Raw genomic sequence first — 24235 nt, forward strand, 5'->3', positions numbered from 1 at the left:
ATGAATAGACTCTTTAGATGTTTCCATCTATTCATATTGGTTCCTCAACTCCTACAACCAAAATGCTTCCATCCACTTAGATTGGTTAGTGCCATCCTAAATACGCATAAATTTCTAGGCTCTGGAGTTTATTTATTCATACTGCAACTAAAAAGTTTCTCCCATACCCCCAAACTTAAATCTAACATTGTCCTCAATATTCTAAAGATGAAATTAAAAGCATGAACAAGGAGAAACTGTTACCATTTGAAGCAAAAGAGATAAGGAAAGATATTACCGTGTTGCATGAGATTGGGTTACCTCCCAAGAAGTGCTAAGTTTAAAGTCTTCATCCAGACATCGGAAGGAATTAGTCACCTCATAGAATCAAAAAGTAACAGCCGAAATAACTGTGGGTCTTCAAAACCAAAAAGAACTGACCAAAGGAAACTACAATAACCCAAGAAAGTGAACAAGGATAACATGCCCTTATCTAGTTTCCTGATTAAGATATTTATATCTAATTTTGGTTCAGGTTCTAAGAAAGGGTCTAATAAAATATTTTCATAGGTTGCGTTTCTTCATAGGTGGGATCCGAATCATTAGGTCCTAGAGTCTGGAAAAACTCAGATATGATCTTAGAAGCGCACAATAATAACCTAAATAACTGAGGATCCTCTAAGTCAATAAGATTTGACTTACAATATTGACCAAAATGAGAGTAGTGGTCATTCTTAAGCAAATGTGTCGATTCTAATTTCCTAAAGCATTTAGGTTTAGTCTCACAACTTAATATTCGACACATTTGAAATATAAACGTTCCCACATTTGGAAGAAAACTATTTGGTGGGAAAACAAAATCAATCTGGGTATCATAGCCTGGGCAAACCACATCAACCATAGGATGGGTTTCTAACGACTGAACTTCTTCCTGGACATCATTAGGTTCGGGAAAACGAGTATGAAGGTAATCTTGCAAAATGGTCGAGGCAGAGATATCAAGTCCTAAGTGTGGGGACTTTCTGAGAGTTAAAGGTAAGGCACTAGGAAAGTGATAATCACCCCCAAACTTAGAGTTTTCAGTGTCTCTAGATAGACCTCTAATTATTTCTTGAATTTCCGTATCTTCAGAGTCCTTAAAATATTCAAGAGATTCTTCTAAGTTATTATCAGGTAGTGCATCTTTACTCATCTCTACGGGTCTATCTTCTTCTTCCAAGACTATTGTTTCTAAGTCGCTAGACTCTAAAACAGTATTTTCGAAATGAACCCGTTCCTCTAAACCACTATCGGCTTCGTAATCAAAAGGAAAAACTGTATCGTCTAAAACGGTGGTATCCCTAATAAAATCCTCGTCCTTTTGAATAGGTGAATAATCATAAAAATTATTTGGATTTGAACTAGAAATAATATAATCACTATACATCTCAATTGGATTACTAGACTCCTGATCACTATGCCTACATATTTCAGATTCTTCATTACTGCTATCCTCATCATAGTACGAAGATGATTGAACCTTATCTAAATAAGTAGTGTCTTTTATTCTAACCTCGTCCTCTAGATTAGGCAAATATTCACTATTTACATCAAGGGTAAAATTGGAAGCACTATTTTGGAAATTTAGATCTTTTAAAGAAGTTCTATTCTGGGTCTCTAACAAAAGCTTTTGGGCCGACTCACATGAATTCCTGACGTAATCTAGGAAATCAGGTAAAGAAAGTTCACTCATTGCATTATTTTCGTCCATAACTAAGTTATTCATTTCAGCGAACTTACGTGTTGTCTCAGCTAACTTACGTGTCGACTCAAGTAAAGAGGAATTAGCAGAATTTTTCTCGTATGACTGATGGTTGTGAGGATAGTGATTGGGCTCACCATGGTATGAACCATAACCTTGAAAAGTTTGGCGTTCCCATTTACTATTCCCACCATGGTAATAAAACTGATGATGTCCATATTCAAATTCAGGTCGATATTCATTGTATTGGCTTCTATCATACCAGCTCGACATTCTTAATTGCAAGGGAATTCTACACAATCACAAACAAGGCTGACTCGACCAAATCAAACCTATAAAATCTAGCAAACAAAAAGCATGATGGCTCCACTTAGATTGTTTCTAGACCAGCTTCTATCTTTCGAAAGGGAATTCGTTACAATTTAAGCAAACCCATCTGGAATCAATCTGAGTCAAAGTAAGTTTAATTGAGGCGAGGGAAGCTCAGTGGAGCTTTGATACCCAAGGCCTCACCGCTATCACAAGGCGGCGCAGTCACGCGTTCAACTCACACAAACCATCATGAACTTTGGAGTGTGCTTAAAGAGCAACCAATATTTTTCGAACGAGTTTCCTATTAAGCTCGTTACCCTATCGGTCTCGTTCTATTCCAAATTTTAAGCTTGGGTTCGCGTTAGGTTTCGTTTTCCTAAGGCGGGCAAGAAGGGAGCGGTGATGAAATCCGAACCCTTATCTTGTATTGGCCAGGACTTGGCCTTTACTAGGAATTTAAAAACAGTCCAAATTCGTCCCCAATCAATGAATCACCTTAAGGAATACAGTAAACCCACTGACAGGAGATTCGCGAGTGTTTCGATGGACTTACCTCCCGTACCAGACGGGGGATGAACCGTTGAAGTCGACTCGGGCCACGACTCCTATGTCATGTACGAACCCGAGGGGCCGAGATGATATAGTAATCGTCGTCCTTCCCTGCACACAATTTATATAATTTTTTTTTTTAATAATAATACCCTTCCGTAGGGTTAAAAAAAAGAATAAAGTCCAATTGTCCAGAATAAAGTCCAAATAAAAAGTCCAAAAATTATGAAAAAGAAAGCCTATTTACAAATCCTAAAAAAAAATTATGTCTTTTTTTTCTTCTCTTTTAGCTTTTAGCTTTAAGCTTTTTGTTCCCAAGTCCTTAGTATTCCACTTCGAACCTGTAAATCAAAGACACAAAAAGAAACGTAAAAAGGAACAAATAATAGTAAAAAAAATAATAAAAACCTAAAAATTCTACCTAAGCACAAATCCGCGTCGGCGGCGCCAAAATGATTGATGATTTTCTGGGGTTGTAGTAAATAGGATTCGTTTCAGACTTGTGAAGGAAATGGAATTTTTAGATTTAATAAAAATATATATACAAAAATATTAACAATTGTGAGAGGTACTGGGACTAATGATTCGGCCAATCTTCATAACATAGGGCTCAATGATTTATTCTCAACAATCATCGCTCAAAACATATATGGACTCTTATTTTGCCAAAGTAGATTCTCAAAACATTGATTGTAAATGTTAAGCATGGAACATCAAATCACCTAAGCTAAGCATGACTCATCTAATCAAATAACACCCAATTTAATCAAATCATATTTCAATTAATTTTTAATGCAAAAGTCTTAAAAAGAATTAATAAAATTACCCATGTATGAAGCTCGGCCTCCTCCGTCGTCCCAGTGTTGGGGTTTAACTCATCATAGTAAAAATGCTCTCAAAATAATTTATTATGGCTCAAAAATGGTTTACAAATGATGAGAATATGAGAAATACAATAAAACCAGAGAACTACGACCCTCAGTGACAAAATAAGACTGTTGAAGCCCTGTCGCAAACGCTGTGGAAAATAAGACTTCCTGATTACGACCCACAGGTGTTAGTCGTTACTACTGTAGAAAAACGACTGCTGTTGCAGGTCCGTTCTTCGCGTTCTTCATGTTCATCATCATCAACAGCAGCAGAAACCGAGTTTGGGAAAACTCGAATTTCTTCTTCTCTGGCTCTCCTCAGCCCCCCCAGACTCTCGACACCGCTTCTACATCACCCTAAGAGACTATTTATACCCATATCACGCATTGAATCTCGTCATAACTCCAAATAATCTTCATTGAACACAAATATTTTCCATGGGCAATAATTTTTATATTTTCTTTCTCCATGCGTTTCTGAGATGTTTCGATCATTCCAATATCTTCTAAATATGTATATGAATCCTCAGAATTATTTTTCTTGCCTTTAGTCTCCTTTAATTTCCATAAATCAACTTGAAACCCTATTTTCCTTTTTTAACTGTTGTGAAAAATATCCGGCGATTGGGCCCAACTCATGCCATTCCAACACTCAAAATATATTCATATACCCATAAGGAGTCTATCCCTTGAATTTCATCTCTTTAGTCTACTCATAACCCTTTCAAATCATGCCCGTAAAATCTGCCAGTGTATGAAATAATTTTCCCGCCAAAAATATTTTCAAATTCTGGGAAGAAAGTGACCTCCCCCTAATCCATTCCTGGGGTCCCTTTAGCAATTGGGGCGGAAATAGTAATTTTTGGGGCTGAAACAGTAATTTTTCTGGGGTTCCTCCGGAACATTTCTGGGGTTCTTCCGGCGCATTTCTGGAGTGTCTTTAGTACTTTATCCTAGGGTGTAAAACACCACTTTTTGAGCCAATTTTTGCCGCAAGAGCTTATTTCTCTAAAAATACTTATAAAGACATAAAATAACAAAATAAATAGAAAATCTAGTACTAACAATACATACAATTGAGACATATTAGACACATAAATGTGTCTATCAAGTATGAGAATCCAGTGAATGGCATGCAACTAGCCTCATCAAGTGTGTCCACAATCATCTCTTTCATCGCAATACCGAGCTATATGATATGAGAGGCCAATATACGCAATCATCTCTCAGTTAGATGATATGAGCGACGAAGTGCTAGACCGGAAATGATGCAACTCATTGCGGATGCCTAGTACTCTTCCCTACTCTAAAACGATCAAGTACATATCGTATTTCATCCTCGAAGGGACATCAACTTAAGCCAACTCGTTTGTAAGGCCGTGGCCAAGCAATAATGGCACTGGCCTAGTCCGTGTAGGACGTTTCATCAAAATGCAAAGGTTGCACATTACTGAGTCCGCGGCATGACATAATAATGCCCATGCTTAATATGTTCCATTGGAAAATCTATGAAGCTATAAATGAGGCCTAAGCATCATTTATTCCCTTCCGTCTACGCTATGAAGCTTAATTGGCGCATAGTCCATATATGCACCTTCAAACAACTACTCCTCCCTATATATGTTTACTTGACATTTCTAAAACTTAGAAAAGGGGAGTGGATTGACATTCACCAAGTATCATTTTTGAGGTGCTTTCTTCACTACTCATGGTCGTTTCCATGTAATCCTGAACAACCGACAATGATTGCTGAGTTATTGTTTTGGCCCTTAGGCCAGTTTCAATATTCACTCGGTCAGGATGCTCTGGCATATTGCACAATTTTTGTGTGATATTTCCTCTAGGACAATAGCCTACATAATGTGCAATGGTTGCGATGCAACGCCCAAGGACATCTACCTAACTGGTCTAATGTACCATTTAATGCGAGACTTGACCTTTGGCCAGTATAGGTTACCCAATGCGCCATAATGTGTCGTTGTTGACAATGTAGCTTCCACTTGGTGCTGTAGTGTCCTTGGCTAATATTCCCAACATAATGCGCCACTATTAGCGCAATATTGGCCTTTGGTCAAATGTCTCTTACTACGCAAGGAAGATTTAGATGAAGCTTCATCATAAGCCATGACACATCTTTGCACATGCGCCATGCTAAAAACATGGGGTGTTACAGACTATCTTTACCTTGATAGTTTGTGTATCCCGATCTTGCTTTTATGTTATCGAGGTTTTCCTAATTTGTTTCAGGAAAGATAGATACAAATCACAAATTTCCTTTCGTCTCAGACTTTGTGATTCCTCAAGATAGATATCTGAAAATTATTCTTAATTGATTAGTTCACGATTGTTCTTAAGAGGTGGTTAAGAATCCAGGCTTCTCAGCTAGCTAATGTAAGTGTTCCAGATTTGTGAGGCTTGCGAGCTTTTTCTATTGCAAACATATTTCCAAGCTTTGATCTTTGATCTAAAGGGAAATCAAATAGGGTTATCTGTTAGAGGCAGATTGGTATCAAAAATCTTCACTTAAGTTGAAGTAACTCTTAGGCTGTAAAGGACGTCATCTAAGGGAATCAATTGCCTAGAACCTCGCGAGGTTCAAGAGGTACGTAAGGAGCGCGATTGTAACTGAACCGTTTGGAGGGTGGATTCAGTCTCAACTATTCCAGTCCGAAGTATGATAATAGGCTAGTGTCTGTAGAGGCTTAATACAGTTTGGTGTTCAAATGTGGACGAGGTCCCAGGATATTTCTGTTGGGGTTTTATTCCGTATACAAAACCATATAGCTGAAAACAGACTTTAGGTAACAGTTTTGCAGCAGAAAAAAACTGATCTATTGCTGTCAAAACCGTGGCTAAAGGGCAGTTTCGGGTTTGGAATGTCTACAAGGTTTACTTGGATTAGGAAACTTGTATGATGGTTTGGTAGAGTGTTTTCCAAGTTTAGAGTTTCCTAATTAAGGTTTAAGACCATTCTTAGAAGTTCTAGAAGACTTGGGGAGCAAGGATTTGTTTACTATATAAGAGGGCTTATATTGTGAGTAAAAATTCATTCTCTAGTAGAATCCTCTCTCTTTATGAGAGTGATTCGGTCACAAAATCTATGTGAGAAGATACACTTGTAGCGAGAATGGGTATGGGAGAAATCTAGGGTTTCTAAGGTTCATATGGGGGAAGCTAGAATTAATCATGTTCTTCGTGTTCTTGTCAAAATTCGAAGCAACCATGGCGGTGGAGGTTAATGGAAGAAGAAGAACAAAGGAAGAGGTAAACTCTTCGTAATATGTCTTGTTGTTTCTAACGTTTAGCGCTAGTGGGTTATATAACTAGTTGATTATATGAAGTGGATCGATGTAATTACTTGTTATGATAATGAAGATTCTCAGGATGGTTTTGGCCGTGGAAGTAGCTTTCAAAAGGTAGGTGAACCACGTAATCTTTGTGTCGTGTGTGATTGTCTATTATTGTATTGATTATATATTCACGCTAGTACTATCCGATCATGCTAATCTAAAGATGTAAGAGACGGATTCGAGCTAAGTTATCTAAGTAGGATGTTTTATGGAATTAACTTCTATGGAAACATGCCGGTTCGAGATGAACGTAACCTCGGTTTCCCGACAGTTTCTTCTATTGCGGTTTCTTCGTTAACAAAATTCTTGTGTGTATGTGCCCTTTTTACTTTTCCGCATCTTTTGATTGTTAAAAGTACTATACAGATTCATTTTCCTATTAAAACGAAAAAAAATTGGTGGTGTACTTGGTACCATCTCCTTTTCAAATTTCATCCTAATCACGTAAACGACCTCGTTATTTTTTTTCTTCAAAATTCAAGTTCCACGAGATGTAATTATTCTCAAAACGGTGTTAAACTAACTTCTATAATAACCAACCGTACTAGTTAAGAGCATCTCCAATGCAAGGGGTCAAGGTCATCCTAGGTGGAGGTCTTATCTACACCCTTTTACTTATGGGTCACTGATAAATGACAAAAAATGGTGAAGATAAAAAAAAATAGCTAAAATTCATCTCCACTCTCCAAGGTCTTATTCAATACTTTTTGTCTGAATTTAGAAACAAAATGATGATTGTGAATTTAAGACCAAGGTCATGCAGGAGGTCTAGTATAGACTTTCTCTTGTACCTCCACTAAGTTATGTCATCTCATTTTTATACCTTGACATTTATATTGGAGGTGAAATTTTTGTGGAAAAGATATTAAATCAAATGTGATATGGTTTTTTAAGACCTTGACCCCTTACATCGGAGATGCTCTAACAGAGTAATCAAACTCGGGGGTCGGGGGGTCTTATTACGACCCATTCCTTTCAAAGACATTGATTGTCATCGCAAGCCTTAACCTCGATTAGAGTTTAACGACACCTGTTTAACATAAAGGGTACAAGAAGCTAGTTAATTAATACAGTACGAAATATTTAAATTTAGTGAAACTATGACTCTGCTACTTCCAAATAATATACTCAAAAAAAAGAAAAAACTAATGGTCGCAAATCTTTCCTCATTTGGCACTCAAATAATTCTGTTATGTTTGATATACACACAGTGGAATGATTCTTAGATGTGGTTATACTCACTGTATTTACAGTGTGCCGCAATTTTATTTTGTGGCGTCATTTTTCATCGTGCTTTAACATTTCGCAAAATCAGCATATTTTGTTATCTGTATCTGTGATTCTGTATCATTTACCGGTTTGAAGTTCATCGATAGTTGAAACTAAACATGGTAGATGATAATGGTACAGGTGATTTTTTTTTTTTTTGTGAGAACCGTAGTATTCAATTCTAAGAAGCTCATTCACCGAGAAGAGCTTCTAGTTTTCTTTCGAACGATGCGAAAGATATAACGTCATCAAAATGATCCTTCCCGTCCATATATAACTAAGAGAATAAGAGAGACAAGAAATACAGCAACAGTAGAATGTAGTAGAAGAGAAAGACAACCTTTGCAAAATTTGGTGATGCAAAACAAAACAAACTAGTTCTCTCTGTCCACGGATAATAATTTTAAAGCGAACACAAAAGACATAAGAAAATGACCTTATAACAGTGATGTAAACAAAGTTGCAAACCATTGGTGGAGCTCCCACGATTTCAGTGTTGTCCACATATGGATAACCACGTATTCGCTTCTTTTAGATCCTTCTTTTCTTTCCTCTCCATTTTTTCTTATATAAGAAGGTATCACTTCTGAATTCTCTCAAGTTCATTCACTAATTAATACAGCAAACAAAATGGTGTATAGAAATGCTTCCATGCAAGACGATACAATTCGTAAAGGTCCTTGGGTTGAAGAAGAAGACGAGCGGTTAGCCATGTTCGTGACTGTTATGGGTGAACGTCGATGGGATTCTATAGCAAAAGCTTCAGGTATTGATTATAGATAGAACATGAATAAACAAGTGTGGTATTTGAAAATCTTAATTAATCATGTCTAACGTGGACTTAATGAATGTTAACTTTTCGTGCTGCAGGACTTAAGAGGAGTGGAAAAAGTTGCAGACTTCGATGGATGAATTATCTGCGCCCGGATCTTAAACACGGTCAGATGACCATCGAAGAAGAGCATATGATTCTTCAGCTTCATGAACGCTGGGGTAACAAGTAAGCATCACACTTCGTTCATCTCGTAGGTTTCATTGTTTCTCACTTGTGGAAATCTTGGCTATTGGCTCGAGCAAGACTTCATCCAAACTGTATACTCGTACTCTTCTGTTAACTAAAACGGTCGAATTTTTTTGTACTTAGGTGGTCAAGGATTGCTCGTAGGTTGCCAGGAAGAACTGATAATGAGATTAAAAACTACTGGAGAACTCATCTGAGAAAGAGAGCTCAAGAACAAGAACAAGGTAGACATAGTTACATATATACACATACACACGCATATATATAGTTTTTAACCACACACTATACTGTAAATTTTGTCTTGTTTTTCCTCAACAGAGAAGGTGCAAAGAGAGATAGAAATTGCCATGAGCAGTAAGCCAGAAAAGACTATGCTAAGACAAGATAGTGATTTAAGCTCTCAATCAACTACTAGCTATGAATCTAGTAATGGGTCCGGTGGGGACAATAAGATGATAATGTCAGAGGATGTCTTTGTTTCTTCGGATTACCCATTTACAATGTCACCTTATGAAACTCGGTTGTCAGATTGGATATCGGGATCATCCTCAAACAACCAAACAGATACGTTTAAAGATCAGAATGTGAGCAGTGTTGAGGATTCTTGGTTTCGTTACCCAGCAGCTGGAGAGACTGATGGTATATGGGGAAATTGTTCAGCCACTCTCTGGAACTGGTAGTGAAGTTGGAGTACCCCATGAGATTATTGAGAACTGAATTTGAGTGAGAACGTCAAATTTAATCATTTTTGTAATTAAAAAGAAAAAAAAAACTGAAGACGAGCTCTAAGATTCAAACATAGTAAATGATTATGAATCTCATGTTGTTGGTGACCAACTTCACTTGTAATTTATCTTAATTAACCTTCTTGAATTGACGTGTTTCATTTCAGCTGTTTGTTCTTGCAAGAATCTATTATGGTTTCATTCTTTTAATATTTAATTGGAAGCCCATAACCTGGTGTTTGCGGAGACTAGTTCCGGACATGAAAAGTAACAAACAGAAGACTATACAAACATGTTATGATAAAGACTGGTGACACGGGGGACCAAGAAGTGCCTTAAAAATAACAAGATAGAAAGAATAATGATTATCAAATCTATAAACATCTTAGAAGTTGATAAAGACAGAAATCATTTCGGAAAAGGATTGAATGAGTTGTAGTATATATAGTATTGCAGAAGAGAAAGAAAATGAAGCTCTCTTGATGCATATTAAAAACTTACATGGCCTTTCAAGTCCTATAGAGATAACTACATGGAGAAGTTTTCTGGTTTGTTTTGATTGAAGAGGTGAGCTGAACCCTGTAACTATATGCATAAATTAACAGAATATAAACCCTCACCTGACAGTTCGGCGGGTTTGTATTAAAAATAAATAAATTGTTATGACATTGTATCAGAGAATGGTCCAAAGAACTCAGTAGTATGAATCAAGCTCTAGCACTAGAAATATTTAGAAAATTCGGTGCTAGAGCTGTTCATAAGAGTGTTAAGGAGGACGATGGATTTAAGACTGAACACCAAATCCATACTGCTGAATACTGCATATGTTTGTAAAACGTTGCTAATCTTTGTTTTCTTATTTCTTCCGTTGATATATATGGCAAGATAGAATGTATATGAAAATGAAAAGACTCTAGTTGTGAATTTACACTAAAAGTCACCTATTTTGGTTCCTCATGTCCATCCAAAATTTACAGCTTTACGGCTTAAACTGATGATGGTAATAATTCGCTTTGTTACTCATGCAACAATTAAACAAACGACGTATTATTCTTTGCAATGTCGACAAAAGCTAAAATATCTCAAATGTAAGGTGACATGCACATTCAATGTACTCTTCATATATAAGAAAGTGTTGAGCTATGCAACAGTGATATAATGTTAGTAGTGATACAAGGGAAAGAAGATAATGTTTTCCATAGATCATTTTTTCTCAAGGAGCGATATAATAATATCATACTTCATGATATAGCGTAACCATTTTAGCCCAAAGAATACCAATCCACCAAAGAAGAACAAAGAGAATCTAATCTATCTAATTCCAGTTTTCAATTCTCAATTTCTTGACTTCTTAATGCATTCATTATTGGATATAAAGTTTGAGCTAAAAAGAGAAAGTTTCGAGAGAATGAGAGTGTTGTCGTCAGCTATTAAAGCATATACAAACAAGTTACACTTCAAATATTTTAAGCAAAGTTTCCTTTTTTGGTGGAAGGCAAAACTCTATCTCTAATCTCCAATCTAAAACAAAGACTTAAAAGTGAAGATTATCTAAAACTAATATATTTGCAATGTATGTGTAATGTGAAGATATGATCACTAGTTGTACTACTTGCTAGTCTCATACTTCAGTTAGATCTTGTTGAGTTCATAATCTTGCTTCGCTCATATAGATAGAATGCAAGTAGATCTCTTATAATCTCTTTTTGAGTTTTCTTAAGGCCGGAGAGAAATTGAATCAAGTGAACCTACTTAAGTCATCACAATTTTGGTTAGTGACGATCTTTTAGATAGGAAGGATAAGGCCACAATGGGCGGCTAATCAAGGGATTGATTTGCAACTTATCTATATAATTTGCTAATTATTGTACAGATGAATCCCACTATCGTAAATATCGTAAATAGAAATGACAGATTAAGAGTATGAGTGTAAGTGTAACAGTTTCAAAATGAATTTGGTAGTAGGCCGATCTTACGCTATAGAGCAACCAAAATTAGGGGTGAACCTTTGTCCCGAGATCTGTGGATCCGATATGACCCAACTGTGTATTTGCAGGTAGGTGCCCGAACCGTTCACTAGTAGATTAGAGGCAAAGGGTGAATATTTGGCCCGAAATCTGAATATCTAATCCGGCCCAACCTTATATTCGTGGATATGTGCCTGAACTGTTCACTAGTGGATTGGATGCAGATGCAATTTTGAGATCCAATGAATTTTAGATTCGGTGTGATATAACATTAAAAATCCTTTGGACATCCGGACCCATTAGATTAAGGATACTTATGGGATGTTTATAAAACATGGAGTTAGTTTAGCACTCCCCACTATTAGATGACCTAGTTGAAGTTTGCATAATTCTTAAGGCAAGGAAGGAAAAAGAGTATTTTTAAGTATTTTTTTACAATTATACCCTTATGGATAATAACTTGTAAAATTAGAAATGATTTATCTCTCAAACTATGTCACGGATATTTATAAACTTTTTACCATTAAAAAGCATTTTAAAACATCTGTGTAACAAATATAAACATGGATATCAAATTATACATATTTCTTATACTAACGATAATCACTCAAATTGATAGTTTTAGAAATATTACTTTGTTTAATGAGAATGGGACAAGATTTTAAACTAAATAGGTCATCTAATAGTGGGACTGAGGGAGTATTATATAGTAAACTTATCTCCTCGTTATTTTCTTCCACTAAACTTTTATGAATTGAGCTTCGGACGAATACTCAAAACCTTTCTTCTTTCATCTTTCTTGACCTGTCAATATTTTAGTAATTTTCGTTAGTTTTGGTTTTCTATTTAAAGTTTTAATTATAAAAGAAATTTATTGGATCATTTGCATCTAAACCGCCCATCCGTGTATGCATTAGATTTGATATTGGATCAGATGCGGATACCAAATTAAAATTCATCATGTATTGGATCGGATGCGGATGGGCGGAAACCGGCTTATTCCAGACCATGCTCACCCCGAAAATCACATGCCTAGGCTTTAAAATTGACAACATTACATATCATATACTAGTAGAAGGCATGTGCATTGCACGAGTTATATCTGAATTCTTTGTATATAGTTTTATGATTTTGGCCTTTAATGTTCTAAGTATCGAACTCCTGTCAATGTAGTGGATTCTATTTTTGATGCTACGCCTCAAGTAGTTATAGAATATGACAATAAGAAGCTTGAAATTATCCCTTTTGATCTTAAGATTAAGAATGTTGTTTTTGAGTTAAATCCTGAAGGTGCTCCTGATCTTGATGGCTTCTCTGGAGATTTCTATAAAGCTGCTTGGAAACTTATACATGATGATTTGATTGCTGCTATAAGGTATTGTTGGGAAAATAAATTCATTTTAGTGGTCTAAATTCAAATTTCTTATTTTTTTACTTCCCAAAGTGTCAGGTGCAAAAAAATGCTAATCATTTTAGACCTATTGGGCTTAGTAACTTTTGTTTCAAAATTTTCACCAAAATCATTATAACTGGATAAGTAGTATTATTCATAAGATTTTTTATACTAAACAATGTGCATTTATTGAAGGAAGATGCATACAAGAACAAATTCTACTTCTTTCTGAGTAAGATAATGAAATGTAAATTAAAATAAGAGGGGAAAATGATGGATTAAAACTTTATATCTCAAGATTATGTCACCATGAGTTGGGATTTCTTATGTCAAGCTCTTAGGAAATATGGTTTTTTTTGTGGGGTTTCTGTCCCTGGATCATGATTCTTATTAGTACTTCGAAAATTTATATCTTAATCAATGGTGTACCTGTTAGTTATTTTGGTCTGGGAAGAGGATTGACGCAAGGAGATCCTCTTTCTCTAATCTTATATATCATTGTTGAGGATGTCCTAAGTGAAAAAGCGGGGGTCTAACAACCTCAACCCAATATTTCGCTTAACAATCTGTATGGACTAAGTCCAATATACTTACAAAAGAATCAACTAGACAGTTAGACTCAATCTTATAAAAAGTATATCAAAGAGTTAATATCTCTATCTCTCAATTCAATCTGCAATCAGCAAATAGAAATCTGCGAGACCGATTGAATATAGGAGATATAATTTGAAGGATACCAAAGACCAATGTTCAAAGATCAATAAATTTCAATCAACAACCAAAGGTTGGATTTACCAATTGATTGATTCAACGCAAAACCTGTGATATTTCAATTATATAACAAAATATAATGCGGAAAAGAAATAACACAAATACCAGAAGTTTTGTTAACGAGGAAACCGCAAATGCAGAAAAAACCCCGGGACCTAGTCCAGTTTGAACACCACACTGTATTAAGCCGCTACAGACACTAGCCTACTACAAACTAACTTCGGTCTGGACTGTAGTTGAACCCCAATCAATCTCACACTGATTCAAGGTACAGTTTCGCTCCTTAGGTCTCTTATCCCAGCAGGATACTACGCACTTGATTCCCTTAGCTGATCTCATCCACAACTAAGAGTTGCTACCCTAAAGTCATGGACTTGATAAACAAATCTGTATCACACAGAAAAGTCTATAGGAATAGATAAATTTGTCTCCTATAGAAATACTTACGGGTTTTGTTTGGTATTTTGATAAATCAAGGTGAACAGGAACCAATTGATATACTAGACTTATATTCCCGAAGAACAGCCTATAAATATCAATCACCTCACAGTAATCTTAATCGAATAACGAAACAAGATATTGTGGAATCACAAACGATGAGACGAAGGTGTTTGTGACTACTTCTCTATCTTGGCTATCAGAGATATAAATCTCAAGATTACGATTGTACTCAATCACGATAGAAATAGCAAGATCAGATCACGCAACTACATATAAAATAGTTGGGTCTGGCTTCACAATCCCAATGAAGTCTTTAAGTCGTTAACCTACAGGGTTTCGTAAAAAACCTAAGGTTAATGGAGAATCGACTCTAGCTTATACAACTAGTATCACACAGGAAGTGTGGGGATTAGGTTTCCCAGTTGCTAGAGTTCTCCTTTATATAGTCTCCAAATCAGGGTTTGCAATCTAAGTTACCTTGGTAACAAAGCATTCAATATTCACTGTTAGATGAAAACCTGATTAGATTCAAGCTGATATCTTTCAACCGTTAGATCGAACTTAGCTTGTTATACACATACGAAATGTAACTTCACTTAGGTTTGAGTAACCGTACCTAAACGTGTACACTTAGTTGGTTCAACAATAGCTAACCAATGGTTAGCCATATGAGCACTTTCATATCAACCTTATTCATCTTTACTATAACTAGTTCAAATGAACTAGTTGGAGAGTTGTTTAATTGCTTAGATCTTATATAAGTATACAAGACACAATCGAAGCAAAATCGGTTTTGATTCCCTCGAATCGATTCATGAACATTATAGCCACAGTTTGCAAAGATTGCATTCCTTAGTATATAAATGTTTTAGTTCATAACCGATTTTAGAAAGTAACCTACTTAAGTATGCATACGGGTACGCGTACTTAAGTAACCAGATTGAGTTTGTTTTTCACTTTCAAACTCCAGCATATATTCACGGACGTGAACTTTCCTCCAGTATTCGTACGGGTATCCATACTTACCCGGATTTCCAACAACCGCCAGTACCCATACGAGTACGCATACTTTGGGTTCCCGATTTTGGACTTTTACACAAATGTGAGAACACACTATATTTATATCCAAAGATGGTTACATGTTTCTAAACTCTCATTTCGATCATTGAAACTTTCTTAGAGGATGTTCTATAGTTGTTATTCACAAACTATTTTTCATCAAAGAGATTTTCAAGTTATTGAAAAAATCAACATGACTTTCGTCACTAGTAAAGATGAACTTGGCCAAAATGAAAGCTTACCAAAACATATTTCGAGAAATAGATAAACGAGATAAACTCGTCTCGAAATAGCAGATGTGTATAATCGAAGTCTATATAGCAATACGACTTTTGTCTCAAGATAGGATAGAATAGATAGACTCTTGAGTAATAGATAAGTTCAAGTCTCCACATACCTTTTTGTCGATGAAGTTCCACAAGTTCCTTGAGTATTTCTTCGTATTTTCATGATGAACGCCGTGGAGTCTAGAGCTCAACTACACTTATTATCCTAGTCTGAGACTTAGCTATAAGTAGACTAGAAATCAAAACTTATAGTTAAGACAACTAAACTTGACAAACAAGCTTGAGATAGCAACGCTTGCGAGTTATACCAAGCAATGCTCTAAAAATCTCTCCCTTTGTCAATTTTAGTGATAAAACTATCTATACATATCGAATATTAAATAAATAAAATTTGTAGCTTCTCATCCAAATGCTTGATCTCCTTGGTTCTTCAACATTACTCGAAATCCTCGTCACTTCCAAGTACTCCAATGATTTTAAAGGTGTTCAGTTCAGCATCATCGTTGTTGAAGATCCGTAGCCGTAACAATGAGAAAACAATAGCTCTCAATCATTGTTATACAGTGTCATAGTATTATTACACAGCATCAAAGTTCAATTGTATCACAAATTTGACAACAATACTATGGTGATATGTATCACTTCCCCTTAGTCAATACTTCATCTCACATGAAAACCACTCCTCCTTACATAATGATCTGAAAACCATATATATTTGTAGTGTGAACTACACGTTAATTCTCCATTTTTTTGTCAATAAATTTGGCAAAGGTACGAAAATTAGGGAGATCCTAATGAAATTTCCATAGAGATACTTCATGACAAAAAGAAAAGCACATATCAACCTTTTTAGATGCAATCACATAGTCGAAACTAAATGAATTCGTCAAGGAGTTTATAAAGATACAAGATAACCCCTATAATATTCCACAACCGCACTCCCCACAAATATTTGGCAATTAAGCACAAGTTGAATTAAGAACTCTCCCCATTAAAATGTCATTCCCGAAAGAACAATAAGAGCGACCTTACTTTCACAAGAAAAGAAGGATTTCTTTGGACACTACCAAATCTCACAAGTATATGAATTTGTATCCAAAAAATTTCAATTAAATTAACCACAAGAGATACCATGATTCATTTAATCGGAAATGCTCACATAAGAAAACTTAGGGAGCCGCACAGTATTTTACATAAAATATGGATCTGGGAAGATCAATAGTGCGGAATAAACAAAGATTCATTCTATTCTTCATCACTATTTGCACAATGACATATAATAGACTTAATCTCTGTAAACAAAAGCTCATCCTATCTTCCATCAATTTTTGCATAGTGGCATAATATGCTTAACTTTTGTTTGTCAAAAGTTCATTCAATCTTTTATCAATACTTGCATATCGACATATGAAAGACTTAACTTTGAACCACGTATTGGACAATTGTAGTTCACGATCGCAAACACACATATCCCATAACAAGTTGCAATATATGAAACCATAAAGATTAATACTACAAAATCATCTTCCAAATAAACTTTAGAATTTAAATAAATCTAAAAACATTGCAAGATGAAAATCGTTGGAAATAGCTATGTGTAGTCACAATAATGGCTATTCCAACCCCTAGTTATCCTTCTTAAAACATAAGAATAAATTCTCATAAGAAGTTTCCTAGACATAAACAAGAATCAAGTTTCTTTGATAACATCATACCTTTGAAAGGGTCCATCATAAAAGGTATCACTGATATCCTCGATTCTTTTGACCGTAGAGACCCCATGTTCATGAGTGAGAACATTAACTTTCCGATCAACAATGCGGGATAGATGCCTAGCTTTGACACAGTCCATGGTGAGTTTCTTCTGATTCCTGATCAAGGAGTTTTGATTTTCAAGGATTTTGGCCTGACCATCAATAAGCTGATTTATTTGCAGTTGAAGATTTGCAAACTCGACCCTAGAAACATTCTGAAAGAGAATTAAATCCTTGATAGATTCTCCAACCCATGAGTTGTATTCTTTCCTTTCAGTCATCCTTTTCAAGACAAGTTCTTGAACAGAGTCGCATCCTTTAGAGTCTTCTTCCATATCAAGATTCAAAACTTCTTGAGGTCTTGAGGAGTTTTCCATACCCCTTTTTTTATTAGGGAAGGCAAAAACAATATAGGATATATATATATATTCAAGCAAGAGATTGACACCCTTGTTGTGGAAACCCTAAACTCCCAAGAGAGACACAGACGTTCGTGGACTGGTTGAAAGAAAACAGAACAGAAGAGATTCAAAAAGAATACCTCTATTTTCATATATCCCACATTATCATGACTCAATAATTAAAAAAATTTAATCAGAGCATAAGAGTGAGATACATAGAAACAAGGAGTCAAGTTACTCTACTTTCATACCAAAAGAAAACAGCATAGTCAAACATAATACAAATGGAAAACTACAGTAGACTTGAGTATCTCTCAAATGTCATTCTTACATCTCTCAAGTTAGATACAAGAATGAAATTGCCTATGGTTAGGTAGTCAAGAGAGATGTAATACCACTATGAGTTTTGAGAGATGAGTTGTAAATTGCATCTGAAAGTTTGACCCCAGGTATTCCTTACCTTCTTTCAGTTATTTTTTATTCCAGAAGAATTCAACATAACCTTGTTAGGTGATCCATCAGATATATTTTTCTAAGGATTAAGTCTAAGACCTCTAGAAATTGGTTCCAGAGGTTTAGAAGATACATGTCTCCACCGTCTAGACTTAGATCTACCATACTGATTATCATAAATACTGAGAACGTGTATTTTTGTGGTGTTAGAATTTGCACCATTCGTAGGAACACGATTCCTATGGGGATTTCGAGATGAGTGACAATTGAAATCCATTTTATGAGAATCATGTTTTTCTACAGCAATGAACTCCATTTTAGTGGTCATTAGAGAGTTTACTCTGTCGACAGTGAAAAGAAGTAGACTTTAAAGATCAGAAATATGTTTCTTTCTAGAAATACAATGATGTACATAATGATTCTTTTTCCACAAAAGGAACAGGTACGTGGAAGAGAAACATTGGAAGGAACCTGTTATAAATTCATAGCCTTATTAGAAGATTGCAATTTATGTAAACACTTCTTAGTAGGAACTTCCTTCAGAGAACATTTCTTCATGTACTGTAATTCTTTCTGAGAATTGGTGATCGGTACAGAGGAATTTCTCATTAAAACAGAGTTTTCCTTTTTCAAAGATTTGCACTGTTCTTGGGCTAGAATAAGGGACATACCAAATTTTTATTCTTCAAAACGAAGTCTGTTTAGATCAGATTAATGTGTCTCGATCAAACGTTTTTATCTTATTGAGTCTTATTTAACAATATCCTCAAGAACACTGATCTTTTCAAGTTGTAGAGTAGTTTCTTGAATCAGTTTTTCGATATTGTTGGAGAAGGACTCAATGATACTATAGTGTTCCCGTTCTCGGCAAGAGACTTTTCAAATTCATCAATGAGCTGAGCATGATTATGAAAATCAATAAACTCACTAGTTTTTTTCTGAGATTCTAGTGAGATCCATTTCAGCTTTTGACAAAGTGTCAAATGTCTCATTTGAGGAAATGTTATCAGAATCTGATAAAACAACCTTTCTACTTCGGGATTCGGAAGAATCAGCTAAGGAGTTATCCTTTGAGGTAATCCAAAGACATTCGGCATAATTAAAAGCTTTAAAGACATTTTGGTGTGCGTAAATGCAAGAGATGAACTTTTGTCCACAGAGTCAGATCGCTACAAACACAGACTTATAAGGTCTTAAACGGCCTGATCTGATACCAATTGAAAAAGCGGGGTCAAACAACCTCACCCAATATACTTACAAAAGAATCAACTAGACAGTTAGACTCAATCTTATAAAAAGTATATCAAAGAGTTAATATCTCTATCTCTCAATTCAATATGCAATCAGCAAATAGAAATCTGCGAGACCGATTGAATATAGGAGATATAACTTGAAGGATACCAAAGACCAATGTTCAAAGATCAATCAATTTCAATCAACAACCAAAGGTTGGATTTACTAATTGATTGATTTAACGCACAACCTGTGATATTTCAATTATATAACAAAATATAATGCGGAAAAGAAATAACACAAATACCAGAAGTTTTGTTAATGAGGAAACCGCAAATGCAGAAAAAACCCCGGGACCTAGTCCAGATTGAACACTACACTGTATTAAGCCGCTACAAACACTAGCCTACTACAAACTAACTTCGGTCTGGACTATAGTTAAAACCCAATCACTCTCACACTGATTCAAGGTAAAGTTGCGCTCCTTACGTCTCTGATCCTAGCAGAATACTACGCACTTGATTCCCTTAGCTGATCTCACCCACAACTAAGAGTTGCTATGACCCAAAGTCGAAGACTTGATAAACAAATCTCTATCACACAGAAAAGTCTATAGGAATAGATAAATCTGTCTCCCACAGAAATACCTACGGTTTTTGTTCCGTCTTTTGATAAATCAAGGTGAACAGGAACCAATTGATATACCGGACTTATATTCCCGAAGAACAGCCTAGAAATATCAACCACCTCACAATAATCTTAATCGACTATCGAAACAAGATATTGTGGAATCATAAACGATGAGACGAAGGTGTTTGTGAATACTTTTCTATCTTTCTTATCAGAGATATAAATCTCAAGCCAATCTTACGATTTTACTCAATCACGATAGAAACAGCAAGATCAGATCATGCAACTACAAAAAAAAATAGTTGGGTCTGGCTTCACAATCCCAATGAAGTCTTTAAGTCGTTCACCTACAGGGTCTCGTGAAAAACCTAAGGTTAGATGAGAATCGACTTTAGCTTATACAACTAGTATCACACAAGAGGCGTGGGTATTAGGTTTCCCAGTTGCTAGAGTTCTCCTTTATATAGTCTCCAAATCAGGGTTTGAATCTAAGTTACCTTGGTAACAAAGCATTCAATATTCACTGTTAGATGAAAACCTGATTAGATTCAAGCTAATATCTTTCAACTGTTAGATCGAACTTAGCTTGTTATACACAAATGAAATGTAACTTTGTTTAGGTTTAAGTAACTGTACCTAAACGTGTACACTTTGTTGGTTCAACAATAGTTAACCATGGTTAGCCGTATGAGCACTTTCATATCAACCTTATTCATCTTCACCATAACTAGTTCAAATGACTCAAATGAACTAGTTTGAGAGTTGTTTAATTGCTTAGATCTTATAGAAGTATACAATACACAACCGAAGAAAAATCGGTTTTGATTCACTCGTATCGATTCATGAACATTATAGCCACAGTTTACAAAGATTGCATTCCTTAATATATAAATGTTTTAGTTCATGAACAAACTGATTTTAGAAAGTAACCTACTTAAGTATGCATACGGGTACGCGTACTTAAGTAACCAGTTTGAGTTTGTTTTTCACTTTCAAAATCCAGCAGAAATTCACGGACGTGAAGTTTTTGCCAGTACGCGTAACAGGTACGCATACTTACCCGGATTTCCAACAACCGCCAGTACGCGTACGGGTACGCATACTTTGGGTTCCCGGTTTTGGAATTTTATACAAATGTGAGAACACACCATGTTTATATCCAAAGATGGTTACATGTTTCTAAACTCTCAGTTCAATCATTGAAACTTCCTTAGAGGATGTTATATAGTTGTTATTCACAAACTATTTTTCATCAAAGCGATCTTCAAGTTATTGAAATAATCAACATGACTTTCGTCCCTAGTAAATATAAACTTGGCCAAAGCGAAAGCTTACCAACACATATTTCAAGAAATAGATAAGCGAGATAAACTCGGCTCGAAGTAGCAAATGGGTATAATCGAAGTCTATATAGAAATACGATTTTTGTCTCAAGATAGGAGAGATAGAATAGATAGAATCTTGATTGATATATAAGTTCAAGTATCAACATACATTTTTGTCGATGAAGTTCCACAAGTTCCTTGGTTAGTTCTTCGTCTTTGCATGATGAACGTCGTGGAATCTAGAGCTCAACTACACTTACTATCCTAGTCCGAGACTTAGCTATAAGTAGACTAGAAATCAAGACTTGTAGTTTTGGCAACTAAAGTTTACAAACAAGCTTGAGATAGCAACGCTTGCGAGTTCGACCAAGCAGTGCTCTAACACTAAGTACACAAATTACTTAAATGGTTCATAGTAATATATTTCTTCCTATGGTTATAAGGAAGGCATTCATCTAACCCATTTATTATATGCTGATGACATCTTCATATTTTGTAATGGCGGAAAGAAGACATTGAATAATCTCAAAAACCTTGTTACTTAACTATCAAGCTTCTTCTAGGAAAGTGGTTAGCACAACAAAAAGCAAGTGTTTTGTGGGGTGGTACTTCAGATAATAGAAGAAAGAAAATTGCTGAGAATATGAATATGGATTTGGCTTATTTTCTTGATAAATACTTGGAAGTGAGTTTGTTTGCAGGGAAAGTTACTTCTGCTCATCTGTGGCCTTTTGTTGAAATGCTTCAAAAACGATTAGCCAATTAGATCGGCAAGTTACTAAATTTTCAAGCTAAAATTACTCTCATTAATTATGTTCTTAGCAGCATCCCCATTTAAAACATGTCCATCTATAAATGGACAAAAAAATTTATATTGGAGTGTGGGAAAATTATTAGAAATTTTTTATGTTCAGGAAATGCATATGATAGAATATGTGTTACTCTGGTATGGGATAAAGTTTGTACTCCCCTTGATGAGGGTTGATAAACTTCTACTTGTCATTATGGTGATGATCTTCTCTGTTGAAGGTGCCCTTATCCAACAGTTTTAATGATGGATCTCTTCTATGTTGATAAACTTCCTACTTATCATTATGGTGATGATCTTTTGATTTGGAGTGGTAGTCAAGTTGGTCTCTTTTTTTTTTGTTCTAATGTTATTGACAAAATCAGGATGAAAATGCCTAAATTCAAATGGTATAAGAAAATTTGGAGTCCTTGTGTTCTTCCTTGCACTACTAGTAATGTTTGGAAAATTACAAGAGGTGCTTGTACAACTGATGAGAACTTGGAGAATAGATGTTTCAATTTGGCTTCTCGATTTTTCATCTTTCATAGAGATCAGGATTTTATGGACCATCTTCTATGGCATTGTGATTTTTATCATCACATTTGGAAGTGGCTTGGAGGTATTCTATCTTTTATAAACCCTTCTTCTTTTGAAATTTTATTAACTATGTATAAGCATAAAAGTCATGTTGTTCAAGAACTTTGGTTGATTGTTAGCTTCGGTATTATGGTCAATTTGTGGTTCATGAAGAATGAAATTTTCTATAAAGATATAAAACTGAAATTGAGAGTTTTAAAAGAATGATTATTCATAAAGTTCATGAGTGTGAAATTAGGCTTAAAGGTGATATGTGGAACATAAGTTATAATCTCCAGATCCTAAAATTCTTTGACATAACTTGCAGAAAAGTTAAAATGGTCTCTGTTGTTGAATGTTCTTTTAGACTGCCAATTGCTCCGGATATTTTAAATGTTGTGATGGTGCATCAAGAGAAAACCCATGTCTTTCTGATTTTGGTTTTGTGGTTAGGAATCATTTTGGATAATTCATTATTGGGTTGTCAAGTGGTTTGGGAGCTATAACTAACTTCACTGCGGAAGTTATGGCTACCATTTGTGTTTTGGAATGGGCTTTGGATCATCTGTTCCTCGGAATTATTTTATTGTCAGATTCCTATGCAACTACATTAACATCCATGAAAAACAAACTTCCTTGGACTGTGTGGTCAAGGTGGAAAAGGATTTGTTCTAAACTCCAGGCTATTCAGTTTAGGCATGCATGTATATAAGTGAATTTCTCTGCTGATTTCTTCGCGAAAAAAGGGTTCATCTTGCTAAAGGTCAAGTTTACAGTTCAACTCTCGGCCTAATAATTTGTATAAGATTGAACACCCTGATCGTACCTATTTTAAGTTTACCTGATGTAACTTTAGTTTTTTCCTTTTTGCTTTCTTTTCTTCGGGTTATCGGCTTCTGGATCGGTTTTCTTTAGTTTTTTCTAGACCATTGTGTCCTGCAACTTTTGTAATATTCTTTCACTTTTTCAATAAAGCTTTGGTTTTTTTTTAAACAAAAATTAAAGTATCGAACCAGATGAAATAACCTCATATTATTTTAATTTTTCCTATATATGTGGGATATCTTAATAAAAAATGCTAGGAAACCTCATTGCCTCTATATACAATAGTGCTGCAACAATTGCTACAAAAAAAAAAAAAACTTATTAAATTTTCCCAGTAAGTCATGAAACTCAGCACAACAAAATAATCTATTCTTAATCATATTCCCAAAATGCATATGCTCTAACTTATGTTGACAAAATCTTTTATCGTTTGAAAAATAATAAAATGTAGCTCCACCACAACTAATACATGTGTTGACAAAATCATTTGGCGTTTGAAAAATAACTAGATGACC

At 35.3% G+C, this 24235-nt stretch overlaps 1 protein-coding gene across 1 annotated transcript; it reads left to right on the plus strand.

Annotated features, from left to right (window-relative positions):
* Window positions 1-8699: 8699 nt before the first annotated feature.
* On the plus strand, window positions 8700-22717 carry LOC113295347 (transcription factor MYB27-like). The gene is made up of 7 exons (XM_026543687.1): window positions 8700-8835; window positions 8940-9069; window positions 9214-9314; window positions 9409-9729; window positions 12956-13157; window positions 22559-22658; window positions 22703-22717. The coding sequence occupies exons 1-7, from the start codon at window positions 8700-8702 to the stop codon at window positions 22715-22717; spliced, it is 1005 nt and encodes a 334-aa protein (XP_026399472.1).
* The last annotated feature ends 1518 nt before the right edge of the window (window positions 22718-24235 follow it).

The sequence above is a fragment of the Papaver somniferum genome, chromosome 7 (assembly GCF_003573695.1).
Source record: "Papaver somniferum cultivar HN1 chromosome 7, ASM357369v1, whole genome shotgun sequence".
In the NCBI taxonomy this organism is placed as follows: domain Eukaryota; kingdom Viridiplantae; phylum Streptophyta; class Magnoliopsida; order Ranunculales; family Papaveraceae; genus Papaver; species Papaver somniferum.

Coding starts and splice junctions, on each gene's coding strand:
- LOC113295347 (XM_026543687.1), top strand. CDS start 8,700: ATGGTGTATAGAAATGCTTCCATGCAAGACGATACAATTCGTAAAGGT. Junction 8,836..8,939: donor TTCTATAGCAAAAGCTTCAG/GTATTGATTATA, acceptor TTCGTGCTGCAG/GACTTAAGAGGAGTGGAAAA. Junction 13,158..22,558: donor GATTTGATTGCTGCTATAAG/GTATTGTTGGGA, acceptor TCTCTGTTGAAG/GTGCCCTTATCCAACAGTTT.